The sequence below is a fragment of the Mycteria americana genome, chromosome 2, assembly GCF_035582795.1.
Source record: "Mycteria americana isolate JAX WOST 10 ecotype Jacksonville Zoo and Gardens chromosome 2, USCA_MyAme_1.0, whole genome shotgun sequence".
Lineage (NCBI taxonomy): Eukaryota > Metazoa > Chordata > Aves > Ciconiiformes > Ciconiidae > Mycteria > Mycteria americana.
In genome coordinates, this window is record NC_134366.1 from 57610680 (window position 1) to 57629901 (window position 19222).

The window sequence follows — 19222 nt, forward strand, 5'->3', positions numbered from 1 at the left end:
TAAATGTGAATGCAAACATTGCTATTACTGATAACACCAGCACAGCATTTTTTGCTTTGCTGGGATTAGGACCTTGATAGTTAAAGTTACATTGGAGTAATGACACTCCAAGGTCGCGTCCTTTACTGACATGGCAAAGGAAGGAGAGGCCTTTGCTATGTTTCTGCTGATAAAATTAAGAAGGATTATTCCTTGTGTTTGGTGAGATACGTTAAAAGTGAAAGAATATATTTGTGACCCATAAATATTTTAGGTTGCCAAAAACTGGGAGAAATTTACATGTTGCACTGCAAGAAAGTTGTATTTAATTCACACTGAAAGTCAGATTTTAGAAAACATTCTGAAATCTGATAATGATGTAAATAAATGCCTCCGTCCTCAGTAAACAGCCATCTTCTCACATGAACAGTAAAGCAGCTGCAGTTCAGCTAGGGACACCTTAAAAAAAAAAAAAAAAACTACTGTGATCTGCAGAGAGAAACTCACAGGCAATTCCAGCTTAGAAGGCTAACTCTCCAAATCACAACCTCTGTCTGAATATGCTCCATCGTGCTTCACTGTCATGCTCTGTAAAATGGGGGTAGTAATCTTTATTGATCTGTCTACCTTTTAGGAATGCATTAAGGAGAACTTAAATGATATCTTTACAGTGTTTTGAACAGTTTTGATATATGCAGCTCTTACAATATAGCTTAGTAGGTGGGCTTGCCATTTTACCAGGTCCTCCCACAGGAGAGCTGTCCTGCTTTTCTTTATGGTTCTCTGGTCTTCCCATCCAAACTTCTTCTAACTGGGCAAGTTTGGTAAATTGATGACCACTTCAGCACTTACCACCTGTTAGCTGAGCTGCTGTAGCTAACCAAGTGCACTCTTTTCACTCAAGGCGTTGAAGTTGTCACGTTGTACGTCACAGTTGAGCCTACCTAGAGGCACACCATCAGGCTGTAACTGCTGAAGGAGTAGTCACTCATTAGGATGCTGTCACTTGATTGAGTCATATCTTAGCCTAATAATGGAAGGAAGAGGGTGATCCTCTGACGAGAGCCTCATGCCACTCCAGCTATGGCTGAGTTAGTTGGATGCCATTGCATGATGCTTTCTTGAGGATGGATTTTCTGGGGTGGTTGTGTATCACCTCTGGTGATTTAAATATGCAGAGGTCTTCACAGATCCCTGCTATTCTTCACAACACAGTTCATACATGCATCCTTTTTATATCTTTAGCAAGAGACTCAGAGTTGTTCCTCTAGTTTTGCACTCTCAGAAAGTAACTTAGTGCTCTGCCCACAAAGCCACTGTTGTTTTCACTAAACACTTATTTTAGAGCTAATTTTGCACTGTATTGTACGGTTTCCAATGATATAATATAAATTAATTGTTGAACTCAATAGGAATTTTATATGTTTGTTTTGGAGACAAATTTGCCTTCAAGTTTCATTAGAAACACTTTAGCCTGTTTTCATGAGGAAACAGACTAGCGTTGTCTATCCTTCTCCCCCTCTTTGCATCCATCTATTGCTCCATACCTACCTAATGGCTTTGAAACAGCTGACCAATTTCAACAAAATTTATCAGAAATAAAGAGATGTAAAAAGAATGATTAAGCTCTTAAATGGAATGAGAATCAGCAGATAAACTGAGGAAAGCTGCCCTGTTACTATCCCCACTGAGGAAAAAGAAGGAAAACTCAGCCATAATCCACCCTATTCCTCAGCAACCAAGTAGGTCTACAATAGTTAATGTATGTAATAAGGGACACAGGGCAACTGGTGTTTTCCCCCCACCGTCATACTGGTGGGGGACCACAGGGACATGCAGTGTGATGGATGTTGAGGATAAAGAGGAGGAAGCAAGACTTCTGGAGAGGGAAGACTGGAAGCCTTACAATAGGATAGGTGTTTTCTGGGGGGCTGTGACAGAGAAAGTCAGGAGACATGGTGAAGGAAATAGAGATGTGTTTTGCTTTTGGGTTTTTTTTTTACTTTTCCTGTTGCAATCATCCTGTGACTCTAGCTTCATTTGTTTGATGAAAAAAAGTTTGGTTTTATTCATAAGTTTAATCAGAAGTTTGTTTCAGATGCTCTAATACTTGTAAAAATAGTCTTCCAACAGCATAACTTTCTTCAGCCTAGCAGCTTATTGACTGACAAGTTTTCTTACAGTATCTGTTTGACATCTCATCCTAATATTAGTTTTACAGGCACATTCACATTTTAGGAAATCACTGTATTCTCAAATCTGAGATGTCACAAGTGTCTCTTTCTGCAAGTACTTGCCCCAGAAATGTTAGTTAAAATGTTTTATCTAACAGCAGCCCTCCTGTTGTGTTGTACTACTTAGTTGTCATCCAAAAGCAGCTGCATTTTTATGAACATATCTTAATAAGCCATGTCCTGAAAGGCACCAGTATCTCTTTGTTCCTCCCTGAGATCACACAGGAGTAGTAGGTGGTCATCTAGAGTACTAGGTATCAGTAAATCAAGGCAATTACATAAGCACCTCAGTTCACAGTTAATAACATTGTACGGATGAGTTGTAGAAAGCAAGACAAACAGACTGATACTTGCATGTATTTCAGTCTGTGTTCAAGTGAGAGGTGGGAACAAAGCATCATCCAGGGGCCACAGCATGGCCCAGCATTTTTTTGATACGTTCTCAGTCGCAGCAGATTTTTTTGGGGATGACGGTGGTAAAACATACAGGTGATATGTAATGTGGCAAATGAGCTTGAAAGTCCTCATCACCTCAGTAAAGGAACGGTTGTTTCCTACCCTCAGCCTGTCATATTTGTCTCTCTGTGCTTATTTCACCTAAGTTTAACATGCATAAAACAAGTAATTATGTGTGGCAAGTATATGCGGCATGTGTGCATTTTCCCTTTCTGTGTTGTTTTCTCCAGATTATTGGAACAATCCCACTGATGCCTAATCCAGTCCCCTCCAGCCAGGCGGCAGGTGGAGCTCAGGGACTTCAGGTGCAGCCGATAACTCCACAGTTATTGACCAACGCCCAGGGTCAGATCATCGCTACCGTCATCGGCAACCAGATACTCCCAGTGATCAATACCCAGGGAATAACACTATCGCCGCTCAAACCAGGCCAGCAGGTAAAGTGTCTGTAGCCTGAATGATTGTCAAAACAGATGCACAGAAATCTTCTACTCCTTACGAACTCTTTCATGGCCTTTCTAAAACTCTCACTTCTTCATAATTTTTAATAACAAAATATGAATTCTATCATAGATAGTATATAAGTGCATACTATATATGTAGTTATAATATAATGTTATATTATATAATTTATTTATACATTCAGGGGTTATCCAGTTATTCTTTTTTTTCTTTTAAAGGTCAATATAGGGCCAACTGAGAAATTTTCTGCAGCGAAAGCACAGTAGGAATATGAGACAGGAGGGGCCCATCTGGCCTATAAAGTTCAGTTCCTTGGTTAGTGGTCACCCAGTAGACGGGGGTTTGAAATGTTTTGGAACGTGCAGAGAAAACAAAGAAAAATATAAAATCTTATTAGTCTTCTTCACTGGAAAATCAGATAAGATTGTGCATATTTGCATAGACAGGAACTATTTTTAGGGAAATTATTATTCAGTGTAAGGCACCAGGTAGTTCACAGACTTCAGGATGGGTGCAGCAACTTCACTGAGGTCCGAAAATACTTCTGTAGTTCTTTTTATTGTACTCTAAAGTTAAATTCATTAGTTTTGTCTACATCTGTAGAGCAAAGAATTGTTGTGCCACCTTTTTTCTCTGTAAGAGAGGAAATTGAGGATGGAAAAGACATCAAATCTGATTACCAAAAAGGTACTTATAAAAGTGTTACTCACTTAAATGTTCAGCTTAGCATTCCTGTTGCTGGTCGTGCTTGGTTTGCTAGTCCTGCTTACACCTCCAGTCGCAGGTAGCAGCCTTTTATATGTTTCTGAGAATCCCAGGGCCCCGAACTCCAAATTGATGATTTTTTTTTTTCCCCAAGTTTAGAAGTTGAGAGCCAATGGATCTCTAAGGTGACTTTTTTGTTTGTTTTGAAAATGTTTCACATCCAAGTGGTTACATACTCTCTTTTCCATCCTGTCCTCTGTGGTATCTAGCAGAGGCATTTTCCAAAGCACTTGTCATTTATCTAACTCTATTTTCTTTAATGGGAGCAGACTTATACTACTGGCAAGTGCTTTTGCAATTGTTGCATGTACGTGGTTTCAAACAAAGCAGGCTGGATGGGAGGGCAGGCTCCTTCTCCAGCACGGGAAAGCCTGACAGCAGAATAAGAAACTCAGCAGTTTACATTTGGTTTCCTGGGGTTGTGTAGGGTGGGGTGTTTCTTTTTGAATCAGTCCCCTGAAGAGATTAGATCTTTCCTTCCTTTATGGGGGAAGCTCTCAAAAAGCATAGTGATCATGAGATCCCATTTGAAACTCATGAAATATAGAAGTAAAGAGGAGGATAGGGGTCCTGTATTATTCCTTGAGACCTTCTCACCTGCAGAGCAATGCACCTTCTGAGTCCCGCAGCAAAGCAACCTCTTCCAGGCAACGTCTGCCAGTAGTATCAGTGGGCAGAGAGGGGACAGAGGTGTGACCTTTCTCTGCGCAGCTAGTGGCACTGGGCTCACATAAAGGGACAAGCTGCTGCTGAAGGCTGCAGCTTGCTGAATGAGCAGGGGTTCAAGGTAGAAGGTCACTGTTTATCCATATCGTGCTGTATTGTACTGGTTCACCCAACTGGTGCTCATGTGCAACGATCAGCTGGCAGAGACCATCAGTCAGCAGAGCTCTGGTTATGACCAAGAGCCAAAGATGTGCCCCATATTGTGCTGGTCTGCCTAGCAGTGCTATGTATGTAGAAAACATTATTTTGCCAAGATCAGTTTCGCAGGGTCCAGCCTGTGCCTCTCACATGGAGTCCTGAGGTCCCAGGGATTGCAGGAAGGGCCACCAAACAACACAGAGCCTCCTTACCTACATCTGTTGGAGCCTGATCAAGACAGTATCTTTGATCGGGGAGGGGGAAGTAGTGCAAATACTATATGAAAAAATGGTACACATTATCATTTTTACAGGAACCGCGGAAAATTATTTCTATGGATTTGTGCTCCCTCTACTGGCTCTTCTGCTTTTACTGAAGGAAGTCACAGGAAATTTTGCCGTTGATTTCAGTGGGAGCAGAAAAGAGGTATGAGAGCCAGAGTCCTCATAGGAATAATGCTGATGGACAGTCAAAAGCAATTGAGCTAGTACTATACAAACTGCGATATCATTTGAAAAGTAACTAGAATTACACAAAGTATACGGAGATCCTGAATTTATCTTATTGCCTGGGTAAACTGTAGTGTTTGGCTAATGACAGCATATTTAGTCATGTTTAAAACCTTGTTTTCAGAAGAACTGAGTGCTCAAACTCAGAGGGCTCAGCAGGCATTCAAAATATTTTTGAAAATGGTGTCACACGGCATTTGGTGTCTTGTAACTTGATGAAAGAAGCTTCAGAAGAGGGAAAGAAGAGTACAAGACAAGTTTGGGAAAAGTTTTCCAAATGTCATGGAGAAATAAATGAGGAAATAAATAATGTAGTAAAATGTTCCAGTTGCAGATGATCCTAGTTTAACTTTCAACTTGTCACTTCCTTGGAAACTAAGTACTGCAGGAGAAAGAGAGGTGATTGCAAGTGATGATAGTGAGCTGCTGCTTGTTAGCTGAGTCACAATAATTGAACCTGTGTAGCCCGTTTCAGTTGCTAAGTAATGCGTGCTAGTGCTCAGTTTTTGCCTGAAGACTTAACTGCCTCAGATGTTGTTTTTAGTCAGCTTTACTTAGGTAGACTACATGCGTTATTTATTCATACAACTTTTTCAAACTTGACAGACTAAAATCTCAATGTCTCCTCATGGAAATGAGTTCATAGATTACTTAGGCGTAGTGTAAAGCAGCGCTGCTGCTGCTTCTTCTGTGTTGTAAACAGGTTGCTTTTTAATGTTCTCAAGCAATTCCATTGTAATTCTATTCCTCTTGTTTTTAAGAATAAACAGATGTTTCTGATTTATGTTCTTTAAACTACCCACAGTAGGGATTGTTCCTCTTTAAATTACACAGGGTAGTTAAAGCTTCAGTGTTTTCACTGTTTTCCAAGATTTTGCTAATCTAAGCAGCAGCATCTATGCACACACCAAGAATTCTCCTAGAAATTGTAACGGCTTTCTAAAGCGGGCAGCTGTTTGCACTCCTATTGTAGTCTGTGTCCTTTTTATCTCTGTTCATAAACAAGTTTTTCTTTGCCTTTAATAATTTTTACTGCCCATCTCCTAACCATTTCAATTTCCACACTAATCTCTTCGAGATTTTGTGATCAGAACTGAATGCCATGATCACAGTGAGGATGCATCACTGTTTTACCTAATAACATTATAATATTTTCAGCATTATTTTCTGTCTTTATCTCAATACAGCCTAACATCCTGCTTTTTTCTAACTATCTCTGCTTACTGAGCAGGTTTTCAATAAGCAGATGTATCCACCATGATACATCTTTTCTTCCCTGATTGTTACCATGTGAGTCACTAAAATGGTTCTTTCTAATGTGAATCACTTTGCACCTATCTGCTCTGTATTTCATCTGTCATAACGCTCCCCCGGCATGTTGTAAACAGGATCCATAAGTTGTTCATGGTATTCTGTACTAACTTAAGAAATTCACATGTTCCTCCTGCTGATTCAACCATTGTTCACCATCTTTGCTTGCTGCTTGCTAAAACCATTCAAAAAAATTTGGTATAAATCCTTTAATCTCTACTTGTAGTCTCCTTTCTTGAAAAAGGACAATTTATTCCCTACTTTTATGTTTCTCGCTTTAAGCTGTTTATATCTCATAATAGAAGAGTACCTTGTAACCTTAACTTCTGCACTTCCTCCGTGTCTCTCAAGAGGGATTTTGTCAAAATCCAGGTTGTATGGCTAAATGCACATTTTTTTTCAAGAACAGATGAGCTTGTTGTAACAACTTGTTAACATTGTCATTTGCTATCAGATTTGAAAACCTCATTTTAAGGCGTTCTTTCATATCTTTAACAACACTTGTTAACACCAACACAACTGACAGAAGAACTTGAACCATGAATTGGAGTCTTATGAAATTTAGGAAAGGATTCACCTTGCTTAACTTAGTCATAGAGCAGTTAGGTATCTGGTGGAAGCTGGTTGCCTAGATTTCCCATAGAGACAAAGAGACATAGACAAGGAGACATATGCATGTCCAAGGGGCAACTCAAGCTTTCAAAATAGAATAATTTTTAGATAGGTTGAATCTCTAATAGGTATCTTAAGATATCTGTTGTCTCCATTGATGTGAGAGGGAGCTAGGGTAGCTATTTTAGGATAGACAATTAATTCTTAAATGACTAAAATTAGGTAAGAAGAATCCAGCTGCCAGTGATCACTGGGGTTCAAAACACATTCTTGTTTATGAATTCCTTAAACAGCTTTCCGAGTAATTGGTGTTTTCATAACTATTTTCTTGCACACAGCACACAGAAGCAACTTCTACACATTATATTGTTCTCCAGTGTAACTCATCATCAGGTTCCCTTCTTGCTGTTGTCTGGCTCTTTCCTTCTACATGCTAGATTCATTAAATCAGGCCTGTAGTCCCAGTTGTCCTCAGTCTTGTTTTATCTACACTGCCTGCCAGAACTTTTCATATTTCATCATGTCTTATAGCACTACCAGCTTTGGGCTTCTGCCAACTCTAACACAATAAAACGAGCTACTAGGCAGCATTTTCTTACGTAGTCAGTTCCCCATCTTCGTTGACATTGGCTATCATGCTCCAGATAAACTGTTGAAAAGACATAGACAGCTCTCAGATGGGTCTGTGGTCATTCTTGTACTTCTGCTTTCCAAATTTCATGCCAGACGCTTTCTTTCTGCAGTCTCAACCTACCACATACACTCTACCATCTCATTGTCACAACTCCATGCAATCCTTTGTTTTCCTCTCCCATTAAAATCTAACTAGCTCTCAATCATTTTCTCCCTGCAATGTTCTTATTGCTTTGATGCTGTCTTGTTTTATGAGAAATGCACTCTTCTTTCTCTGTGTTTGAATATAGCCACTAAAGTGTGTTGTCTTGATCCAACTTTGTTTTTCTTTTGCTTTTTATATGACTTCCAGTGATGAGGTTGACAATTTTTCTCATTTCTTTCTCTTTTCCTTTACCATCAGCATTGCATAATTCCATGTTATTGATTTAGCTTCAGCCGGCAACTAAGCATCACACAGCCGCTCGCTCACCCTCCCACCCGCCCCCAGAGTGGGATGGGGGAGAGAATCTGAAGAGCAAAAGTAAGAAAACTCGTGGGCTGAGATAAGAACAGTTTAATAATTGAAATAAAATAAAATAAAAATAATAATAATAATAATAAATTGTAATAAAAAGGAAAACAATGAGAGAGAGAGAGAGAGGAACAAAACCCAGGAAAAAATAAAAAAAACCCAAGTGATGTAACCGTTCATCAGCCACTGACCCATGCCCAGCCCATCCCCGAGCAATGATCGCTGCCCCCTGGCCAACTCCCCCAGTTTCTATACTGAGCATGACTCCATATGGTATGGAATAGCCCTTTGGCCAGTTTGGGTCAGCTGTCCTGGCTGTGCCCCCTCCCAGCTTCTTGTGCACCTGGCAGAGCATGGGAAGCTGAAAAGTCCTTGACTAGTGTAAACATTGCTTAGCAACAACTAAAACATCAGTGTGCTATCAACATTATTCTCATACTAAATCCAAAACACAGCACTATACCAGCTACTAGGAAGAAAAAGAACTCTATCCCAGCCGAAACCAGGACATTCCCTTTCATCCGTGGATAAAATTACTAGATTTTTTTTAAAGTCAAGATTACCAGACTATTTACTAGTACAAGTGACTACATCAGATTTTCCTTGCCACAGCATGAACGCTTGACTTGTAACTTATGTCTCTTCCTGACCAGTTTTCTTTGTGCTATCTGCACTTGTAGTGCAGATATCTCAAAAAAGTCAATGTAACTGGACCACACCATTGGGAACAGAAAGGTATCACTACACTACCTATGTCATTCTAAGGAACTGAGGCATAGAGAGAGTAAAGCACTGTTCACTGTTACCTTTGACCACTTACCTACACATTTAAGTCTGTTACTGTAATATTGACATTATATCATTTCTGATGGGGGTCAGAAAGATGGCAGATGCACCTGATTTACATATAAAATTATATTTTCTGCAGAAGGATGGCTGTGTCCTCAACCTCATTTAGCAAGCCCAGAGACCTTCAGTTACAGCATATACTTTGAACGTTGTTCTGATCCCACAGAAAGGCTTTGAAAGAACTTCAGCAGATGCCGTTAAAATCCTACCCCCAGTTATGTCCACAGCACACCAGCACTTCTTTGCTGTAGTCTTCATTTTGAGCTGCGTATGTGCACATCCTGTGTGAACCCAAAGAGCTTTTTTATGCTAGTTTCCAAAGGTACTGTCAGTCAAAGCAGTGTGTATAGAGGCCCTTTATACTATATATACTGTACTATATTATACTATAATGAGAGAGAACATATTTATTAAGCATCAAATAGCTTTCATATTCAGATTCATATATTCACTTGAATTTAGTTGAGTAAGCTAAATTACAGTGATGGAGTACAGTACTGGGGCCACAGTGGAAACATTCTGGCAGAGTTGAGCGTGAAAGTGATTTGGCATGAAGCGTGTGGATATGTGTAATAACTTATTCTCTCCATTTTCTTAAATCTTCTGATTTAAGAAAACTTTTTTGAAGCCCATGTCTGATCATGCAGTATGAGTAGGTTTGAAGACAGACTTCCTCTGCCATGGTGCTCTCAAATCATGCAATGGCCACAGCACACCACCGCTCTTTCTCAAAAACAAATGTATAGCACATTTTAGGAAATGTAGACGGAGCAGAGAACTCCGTTTACAGGAGAAATGGAAGCATGAAACACTTAAACTACTACTTCTGCAAGGCATTATTGTGGCATTTCAAAGTGTTTGGGAATGTCTTTTTTTATCAAGGCATTTATTTTTCAGCACCTTCCATGGACTTTAGTCTTTACTAGAGCTAATGTCCATATTTCCCAGGAAGAACTAGCTGACATCAGAAAAAATTGAAAATCTTTATTTGTATCATAAAGGGGATTGTTTAAAATGTATTTCTTGCTCTTTGTGCCACTCCTGTTAAGTTTCATCTCTTCTGCCCTTTTTGTTATACTTGTATTTTTCACCTCTGTCTTCTTTAATTTGTTGTGTTTCCTCATCTCTCAGATTTCCTTTTCACTGAATCATAGAAAAATAGGATTGGAAAGGACCTGAAGAGGTCATGCAGTCCATACCCTCCCCCTAGGCAGGATCAACTGTCCCTATATCATTCTTGACAGATGTTTGTCTAACCTGTTCTTAAAAACCTTCAGTGATGGAGGTTCCCTGACATCCCTAGGCAACCTAGGCCACTCTCCTTAGCATTAGAAAGGTCTTCCTGATGCCTGACCCTAGCCTCCCTTACTGCAATTTAAACCCATTACTTTCTTCTCCCTTCCATTAGGGCCATATTTTGCCCTTGCTGTTTGTCCAGACTCTCTGTAAAACCACTAGCAGTTCTGTTATGATACAGGGCAATATTCTCTCAAAGGTTTGTTCTTTATTTCCATTTAGTTTCTTTCTTTTTCCTTAGCTTATGCAAAATACCTTGTTACTCTATCACTATCATGTAACTTCCTGGATGCAGGGAGCAACATCCCTGATCTCATAAGAAGACCTTAGTACAGGACTCCAGTCAACCATCCCTGGTGTAGGAATATTCTACATACATAATTTAAGAATAAAATTTAGTCTTACAGACCTAATTCATTCTTCGCCTCTGCAATTATCAGTCAATACTACCTTCACTGTTGACAGCAGCATGTAAAACTGATGTAAAAGAAATAAGACTCAGGCCCTTTGCATTTTTCAGTTTATTCTTATAAAGTATTATGCTGCACTTTATGCTTCTCATATTCATCTTATTCCTCTAGCTGTAGTGTGCATACATATATTCCTGCCAGATAGTGATCAGTGTTGCATACAGTCATCATTCTTGGTGTGTCTACTATATCCACCCACACAGAATGGCATTTACAGCAACTGCTTCTGTAATTTCTGTGCCTCCTTCTGTCTTTGGATAGAAAATGCACAACAGTCATAAATATAACTCATATCATATGTACGTGTCCAAAATTGGGAAAAGTCAGCTATTGCAAGTTTGAATTGATTCTGTCATCTAGAATCTAATTCATAATCTAATCATCGTTGCCTCTCCTTAAGGCTATTTCTGGAGTGGAAATTATAGTGGATGAAAAGAGAGAGAGTATTTTAATGCAATTTCATGACATAGATAACTATCATTGTTCTTTAAGCAGGACATTTACAGCTTACCCGTCATGTCTGTAAAACAGGGGGTGCGCTGGAAATTATGTAGGGAGTTAAAGATGGAATCCTCCCTCAGTCCCTGGTCAGGCCTTAAGGTGACTCTTCAGCTTCTCCAACCCCATTGCTCCCTTTTCCCTCACAAGCAGTGAGTTAGAAACCAACAGTCTGTAAATATCCCTTATATATTGCTATTACACCTAAGGTCACTGTGCATCCAGACTTCACTAGCCGTATCCCTTTTTGCCCAGCTAAATTTTGAGAATTTCTTACATTTGTCCAAAGATTTCTGGACATCTGACAAGAAAACTGGCAAGCTTCTGGGTATCCCAGTTATTTCAAAAATACATTTGCAAATGCATTGTGCAATACATGTGCAGAGAATCAAACATTTCCTAGACTTAACCAGCATACTGTGCATGTGCTACGTAGTGGCTGTGGCTGTGTGCACGCTTTGCATGCACAACTGGAGAATGCAGAATGCCCTCTCATTCTGGTGCTTCCTGGAAGCTTTGCATTTATTGCGTACATGCTCAGCAGTTGAACTGTTCAGGGACTGTATGTGTAGCATGGCTGGAAAATGTGGGATTTGCCATCTCTGTCTTACATGATCATGTATTTCTCCCTGAGAAATACTTCTCCCTGAGAAATACTGATGGGAAATAGCATAGAATCATAAAAAATTAAGGCTGGAAGGTCAAGGTTCAAGAGATTATCCAGTCCACTCTGTTGTTATCAGGCAGAGTAGCTATTCCAGTATTTGTCTAACTTGCTCCTAAGCACTCTCATAGGAAATGCACAGGTTCCCCCAGCAATTTATGCCAGTGCTTCACTGCCATCTTAGACAGCTTTTCCCAGCATCTAATTTGAATCTTCCAGGTTATTGCGCCTCATTCTCTCCACTATAAAATGTAAGACAGGCTAATCCTCTCCTCTTTTCATTAGCTCTGCCTGTATTTGAGGCAGGCATCATATCCCACTCAGTCTTCCCTTCTTTAGATTAAATGCGACCTATTCATTCCAGGTGTCTTCATAAACCTTAGGTAACTCCCAGGCCTTCAGGCACTCTAATTATTCTCCTCCAGTTGGTCCAGATTTTTTCTGAAGTGTGCCATCTAGCTGTGGACACGGTGCCCCCCGTGCAGAGGTCTTTCCAGTGCTTAGTAGAAGAGAGGATTCTTCACATGCACTGCAGACAGGCACTCGGTATGGGAGTTGCCTTTTCTCGACTTTTGCAACACCCCAGCATTGCTGGTGGCACGTTCAAACTGACAGGATCATTCTGAATCCTAATCCTGTATTCCAACCTATCAAAAGTCCCTCCCAGCACATCATTGGCATGTAAATTTAGTAAGTATATTCTCTTCTCCATCATCCAGGTCATTAGGAAAATATTAAGTCATGCACAACGAGGACAGACTTCTGTGAAGCACCATCCACACACACGTCCGTTTCCACAGATAGATATCTGTCCTCTCAGTTTTGTTTTCTAACTACTTTTGCATTCATTCTGCAGTGATTTCATCTTAACTGTGTTTCCCTAGGTTATAAAGAATGTCACACGAGGGAGTGTCGAGAGACTTGTAAAGTCAAACCACCTACTGCTTTTTCCCTGTCCGCAAGGCCAATTACCCTGTCTTAGAGGGAGATCAGATTGGTTTGACACAGTTTGTTCCTAACAATCCGTGTTGTCTGTTGCTACCTTGTTTTCTTGCGGGTGCTTACAAATTGCTAGATTATTTTCTTCAGTACTTTTCCACGGGTTGAAGTTTAGTTGACTGGACTATAATTTTGCAGATCTTTCTTTTTAAAGATAGCTACTATATTTGCTCTTCCATCCTCGCAGATAAGCACTAACATCTTTAAGACTGTTCCAGATAGTGCAAAAGCATCTAACTCATCTAAATACAATATTTTTCTTCCCTTGCCTAGGCTGAAATCTTTAGTTTTGCCAGAGATTCCCTTGGACAACAGACCCAGAGCCCAAACATCTGCCTGTTTCTAAAAGCTGCAGTTGGGAGTGATGTGGGCATAATGGGTGGGCAGTCCATTTCTGCAGTGTTCAGAGGAGGCCAGCCCTCCTAGTGGACTGCTTCCCTAGAAGAAGATATTATAAAAGTAGACATTCTGGGTTGGGAGCTCTCTGTAGATAAAATCCAGCCCTTACTGATTTTTTTTTTTAAAGATGCCCAGTGCTTGCGTGAGTCTGAAATCTGGAAGCCGTTCAATCAGCTTCTCAATTGTTATCCCTTTGATACAGTGCCAGTTTTCTTTTTTAAAATGTGCTTGATCCAAAGAAACTCCTTGAGACAATAAAATGTTTTTGTTTATTGATCCCTAGGGAAGTCAGAATAGGCTAAAACCAGTCAGATAAATAATTTTCAGTATTATTAAAGGGTAACTCAAAGTTTCTTGCTTCATTTTGTGTTATATCATTCTATGTAGGAGGTAGAAAAAGGAGTTGTAATTTTTTCCATTCTTAAATGGACTCATAACAGGAATAATGTCATTAAAATTGTTCATATGTATTCCACAGAAAAGTGTCATCTTGAATGTGATCAGATACCTTTATCTACTATGCCATACAATTTGTTGTCTACTTAGCATCAGTCATTTCTATGAGTTCTGGGAACATATTATATATAATTTGAGTATTACTAATGAATTCAGCTCCTTTTCTGAAGTCATTTGTTCAGTTAAATATCAAAAGAGAAAAACTCATACTCCTTAGAATTAAAGAAATAGATTTAAATTACTGACTTCAAGCAAGACCAAATAGGTCTTTATCTTTCCCCCTTTGCAGATCACAGATATCACTTAAAAGTCATAAGAATGCAGATAACAGCTATCACTTAAAAGTGAAGCCTTTTAGTACATTTTTGCAATCTTTTTTGATCAATATCAAGAATCAACATAAAATAAAGGTATAATAAGTAGCAGTCACCTGAGTGTATCAGGACTATATTACTGTATTATTAGGCTCTGAAAAGGCTGTACTGGACTACTAGAAGGCAATTCAAAACTATAAGGTCCATTGTGTACCTTCATTCTGTAGAGAGACTGCCCTTTGAATTTGCTGGGAGTTTTATGTAAAAATCAGTACCAGAGAATAATCCTAGTTTTCAATCCCATGTGAAATCTTATTATAGGCAGAAGGGATTAATGGTTCTTTCCTTTCCCCTAGTGAACAACCAAAGACTACACTGTTGTAAAATTAGTAAAAAAAAAATTTGTAAAGCCAGATTTACGTATCACAGTGATCACGTATCATTTGCATCTACCATACTTGCTAGACTTTTTAGGTATGTCTTACTTGACACAGTCCTGATGTGAATGGGGCTCAGAAGTTTCACTGTGTTTTAGGCAAGGACAATTCATTGATTGAGAAATACGGTTTCAACATTTTGGTTTATTTGCTAGATCTAATGTCATAAAACAAATTATTCCTTTCTATAGGAAAGGGATTTTCCCCCAATTTATCTTCTCCTCCCCATTCCCACTCTTCTTGGCCCTGGTCCTGCAGTATGAAAGGACCTCTCTGAAACAATGCTGATTTATATGAGCATCCATGTAGGGAACAAAAGTCTGACTTGGTGAGTCAGAAAACAGGTAAGGACATGTATTTATTAAATCAGAATGCTGCTGGGAATGTCATAGGTCTCTTATCACCCATTTCAAACAAGTATTTAGCTTCTAATTAGATTAAGTATCTGATTAAACTGAGAAAAAAAGGAAAGTCAGAATTCAAAGGGGCTCATTGCTCCTGCTGTAACACTCTGTCACCTGAACTAAGTCCATGGTATTTAATGCTTCTATGGGATTTGTTCCCCAGAAGTAGATGGGTGAGATGGTGCATTGAAAGTTTCCTATTACTGCTTCATTTTCTAAATACCTATTTTTACATTTTAATATATAGCTCCATCAGCCCTCCCAGACGCAAGTGGGACAAGCAGCCTCACAACCCAATCTCCTGCATTTGGCTCACAGTCAAGCATCTATGTCTCAAAGCCCAGTGCGTCAGGCTTCCTCTTCTTCCTCCTCATCCTCCTCCTCTTCAGCTTTGAGTGTTGGCCAGTTAGTCAGCAGTAAGTATTGCTCCCTGGCTCTCCTTAATTCTCCCTTCTGTTTGTCCTCCTCACTGCTGAGTTTCCTGATCTGCTTTCCCTCTTTTTTTTTTCCATATAGTAGATTGTATATTGATAAGTAGAGTGACTCTTACCAGTAAGAACTGCTAAGTGCTGTCATGGATGGGGCTTCAGGTAAACATGCCTTGAGAAATTGTAATCAATGCTAAAAATGGTCATAAAAATGGTAGCAGACATCAATTGACTTATGAGGGCAATTCCTATAACTAAAATGTAGTTTATGTTCTTTGGAAATGAGAAGTTTTTGAATCAGTCAGTATAATGAATTATATTGCTCAGAATTTGGTGGGCAGACAGATCCTCCTACTTTTGGTTAGGCTGCTCATTCATTACTGTTTGTTTGCTTAGTTAGTGTAGCAGACTGTTTTAGAAACCCTAGCACTACACAAAGCTAAAGCAAGAGAACCTTTCTTGCCAGGAAAAGCTTGCACAATTTAAACAAGAAAGAACTGTAACATGTGGGAGAGGAGAGAGAAGCTCACTGCAGTGCAATAACTGAGTTTCAGTGTTAGGATTGTAACAGCTGACCTCCTGAACAGCCCTTTCTTCCAGATCACACAGTTCACAGTCTTCGCTATTACCTTATCAGCATTGACTTTGGTCTTTACATAGAAAAAATCCACATTGAAAGTATACATAAGGATCATTAACGGTTTTTGCACATCTGCAAAAATCTGACTGTATTGGATGACCTTGTTCAAAGATACTCCATGTACATATTTCAAGTAAACAAACACTATAGCTCACACCGTATTAGTCATGTAAAATATATGACTGATACAAGCTTATGAAGGGCTTGGAGAAACTGTCATGAAAAGGAAGATGTGAAAAAATCTTGGTTAGATTATTTCAGAGATTGTTTACATGGGGAAATTACTAGCAGGGCTATAGTGGTAAAATTATGCTGGTATACCTCCCAGTGTGAATACTTTTATTCTGGAATAAAAAGATCCACATTGGTAGCTGTAACTACATAAAATATATAGATATAATTATAATTATATAAATATACTGCTATTGGTCTGTCAGTAAATTTCCTCATGTAGACAAGCTTGTAGAAAGAAGACAAATAAGAGACTTCACGTTAAAAATACATAAAGTTACCCCTTGTCTATGTGGGAAAAGTGACTAAAATAGCTAGTGCAGAATCACTTACTTTTTAATGGCTAGTCCAGAATAGCCTCCCTTGTGGACATTCTTATTAAAAAAATATTCTAGAATAACTATTCAGGGGTACTGTACCCCACAATAGTTATTCCATTCAATTTCCCCATGTGGATAAGTGCACTACACAATAAAAGCAACATGGAAGAAGCCCTTTTAAGTTTACAGGATAGATCCATCAGAAGTTAGGAGATACTAGAAAAACAGTTGCTTGTTCAACTGTATGCAATTCCTCTTAGAACATGTATTTTATTATAACGATACATGTTGTGATTAAAATCACGCAATCATGATTTTTTTTCTCATCCTTCTTTCAGTGCATTCCCACTGGAATTGTTCTAGGGATGCATCAGAATTACTAATGCAACAGGTGGGCTGTTGTCCCAGGGCTTGTTCCCTACCTGAATCACTAAACTGTTCCCCAGTTTGCATAACATTGGAGGTAGGGATCTGTAGAAGGGTGAAGGATGGTCTTGCTTCAGGCAGTAGAGGGCTGAGGAACTGAAGTTTTCTGTCTGCCATGTAATTCCAGTGCAATGGCAGGCAAGTCACTTAAAACAGATTTTTCACAAGTGTTCCCTCAATATCCAGCTTGAGACTCTGGACTTTAATTTACAGAAGAAACTGGTACTCACAGTTACAATTTTAAGTGCACTTTCACTGCAGAACTGTATAAAGAACCATTTCAAGACAGTCTAAAAAATAATTTCCTACTTGACCTAGACTGGGTACCCAAAAATGCTTTTTCCCATAATATCTGTCTACTTCCCTGTGAATGAGAAGGGGAAGACCCTCATCTTGTAGAAACACAAGAAAATAAATTAAGATTTAAAAAAACAGAAGAGCTCAAGAGGAAATGAATAACTATGTCTTTGGTGAAGAGCTTTAATAGAGGTCTGGGGCCGCACACTGAACAAGTAAAAAGGCAATGCATCGATCAGTTCCTCCGTAATGAAGCACAATTTGTCCTATGCACTGGACAAGGCAGGGGTCTGGGGCAAAAGAACTGGTAATCTGGGGCTCAAAGACTATGCTACACTGCATTGTGGGCTACTGTAACTCCAGCATTTTGTAGCTCCTGAGTGTTTGTGCAACTCTAAGGATGTTCCTTTAGGTTCATTTTTTGCTTGGATAAATTTCAAGATTGTTACAAAAGCAGAATAGTAATGTAAGTCAGTCATAGGGTGAGATAACGCTTACATTCATAGTGGGAAATATAAGATCTCCTGTCAGTTGAATAGATGGAGAGGCTGATAGGTTGTGTTATCATCTTGTTGGCCCTGCTCTAAAAGGAGTAAGACACATGCTGTGCTCATGGATTTGGCTGAGAGCAGAGGAATATGAGGCACAGGAATATCAGTTTGGGGAAGAGGGGGAGATACACTAATGAACATAGACTTTCTACTTGTTCCTCTCAGGCTTGACTCCTTTCACCACTTGTCCTGTTCCAGTCCCATTACTTCCTCACACCGTTCTCCACACAATCTGCACTCCCTTTGCCTCCATGCTTTTTTTCCTCTTGCCTTCTCCCTGCAGTCCTTTCCCCGCAGTCCATCATTCCTCAGCTCCTCTTCCCATTTCAGTTCCCCTCCAGCTCCCAGTCAGTCTCTGTCCCCAGACCATATCTGTGTCCCTTTTACCAGCCTTTTTTTAGGTAGTTTCTGTCCGCCTCTACCTTGTTTTATCACTAGTGCCGCTTCTTTTTCCTGTTTTCTTTCCTCTACCACAGTGATTACTACTCTCTGCACAGTCAGGCCCTCTCTCCCTCCACTCCAAACTCAAATCCTAGCTCCTTGGTATTCTTCAGTTGCTTTTTTCCCTTCCATCATTTCTTTTTCTTCAGACTCAAAGTTAATTTTTGCCCCCTCTGCATCCACATCATGTAGACGCCACTCCCACCCTCCCTGGAAGCCATCAGAGGAGTGTGGAAAATGATCACTGAGAAGAGAGGCAAGTCAGTCGCTGTCTTTACTGCCGTCCTGGCCCAAAGCAGGCCAGAGCCACAACTATAGGAGGGGGGGGTTCTTCTCCATCTACTTCAGCCTTAGGCTCAAGCATCCTCAGTACAGAGAAAATCTTAAAGACAACTCCACACAGAGGTCTAGCAAATCTCTACTGAGTAGATACGCAACTTCGGGAGCTCACCTGCTTGGACTTGTTTGAGACAGATTTTTACCTGGGATGGCAAGAAGCCCATTACTGACATACCCGCTATCTCCTGACACCTATCAAGGCCATGCTTCAAGTTTTAGGGAAACTGAAGCTTCTTAAAGAAAAGAGGTTATTACAATTCTTTTATCCTTGGCAGAGCATCATGTTTTATTAGCTTCATTCTCAGAAGTGATTGACCTGAAATTTGTCTTATAATGGCAAATGCCAGTCAAACTTAGCCATAGTCAATACCCTACCTGAGATAATGAATGGCGCAGAGATAGTTGGAGTGCTTCTCCCTTGCTC

The 19222-nt window shown here is 39.7% G+C and overlaps 1 protein-coding gene across 1 annotated transcript in view; it reads left to right on the forward strand.

Moving 5' to 3' along the window:
• POU6F2 (POU class 6 homeobox 2) overlaps positions 1–19222 on the forward strand; it is a 320325-nt gene that overhangs the window by 291689 nt on the left and 9414 nt on the right. The window contains exons 7-8 of the mRNA XM_075495605.1: positions 2900–3106; positions 15373–15541. Of these exons, the coding sequence (XP_075351720.1) occupies positions 2900–3106; positions 15373–15541 (376 nt within the window). The remainder of the gene's footprint in view (positions 1–2899; positions 3107–15372; positions 15542–19222) is intronic.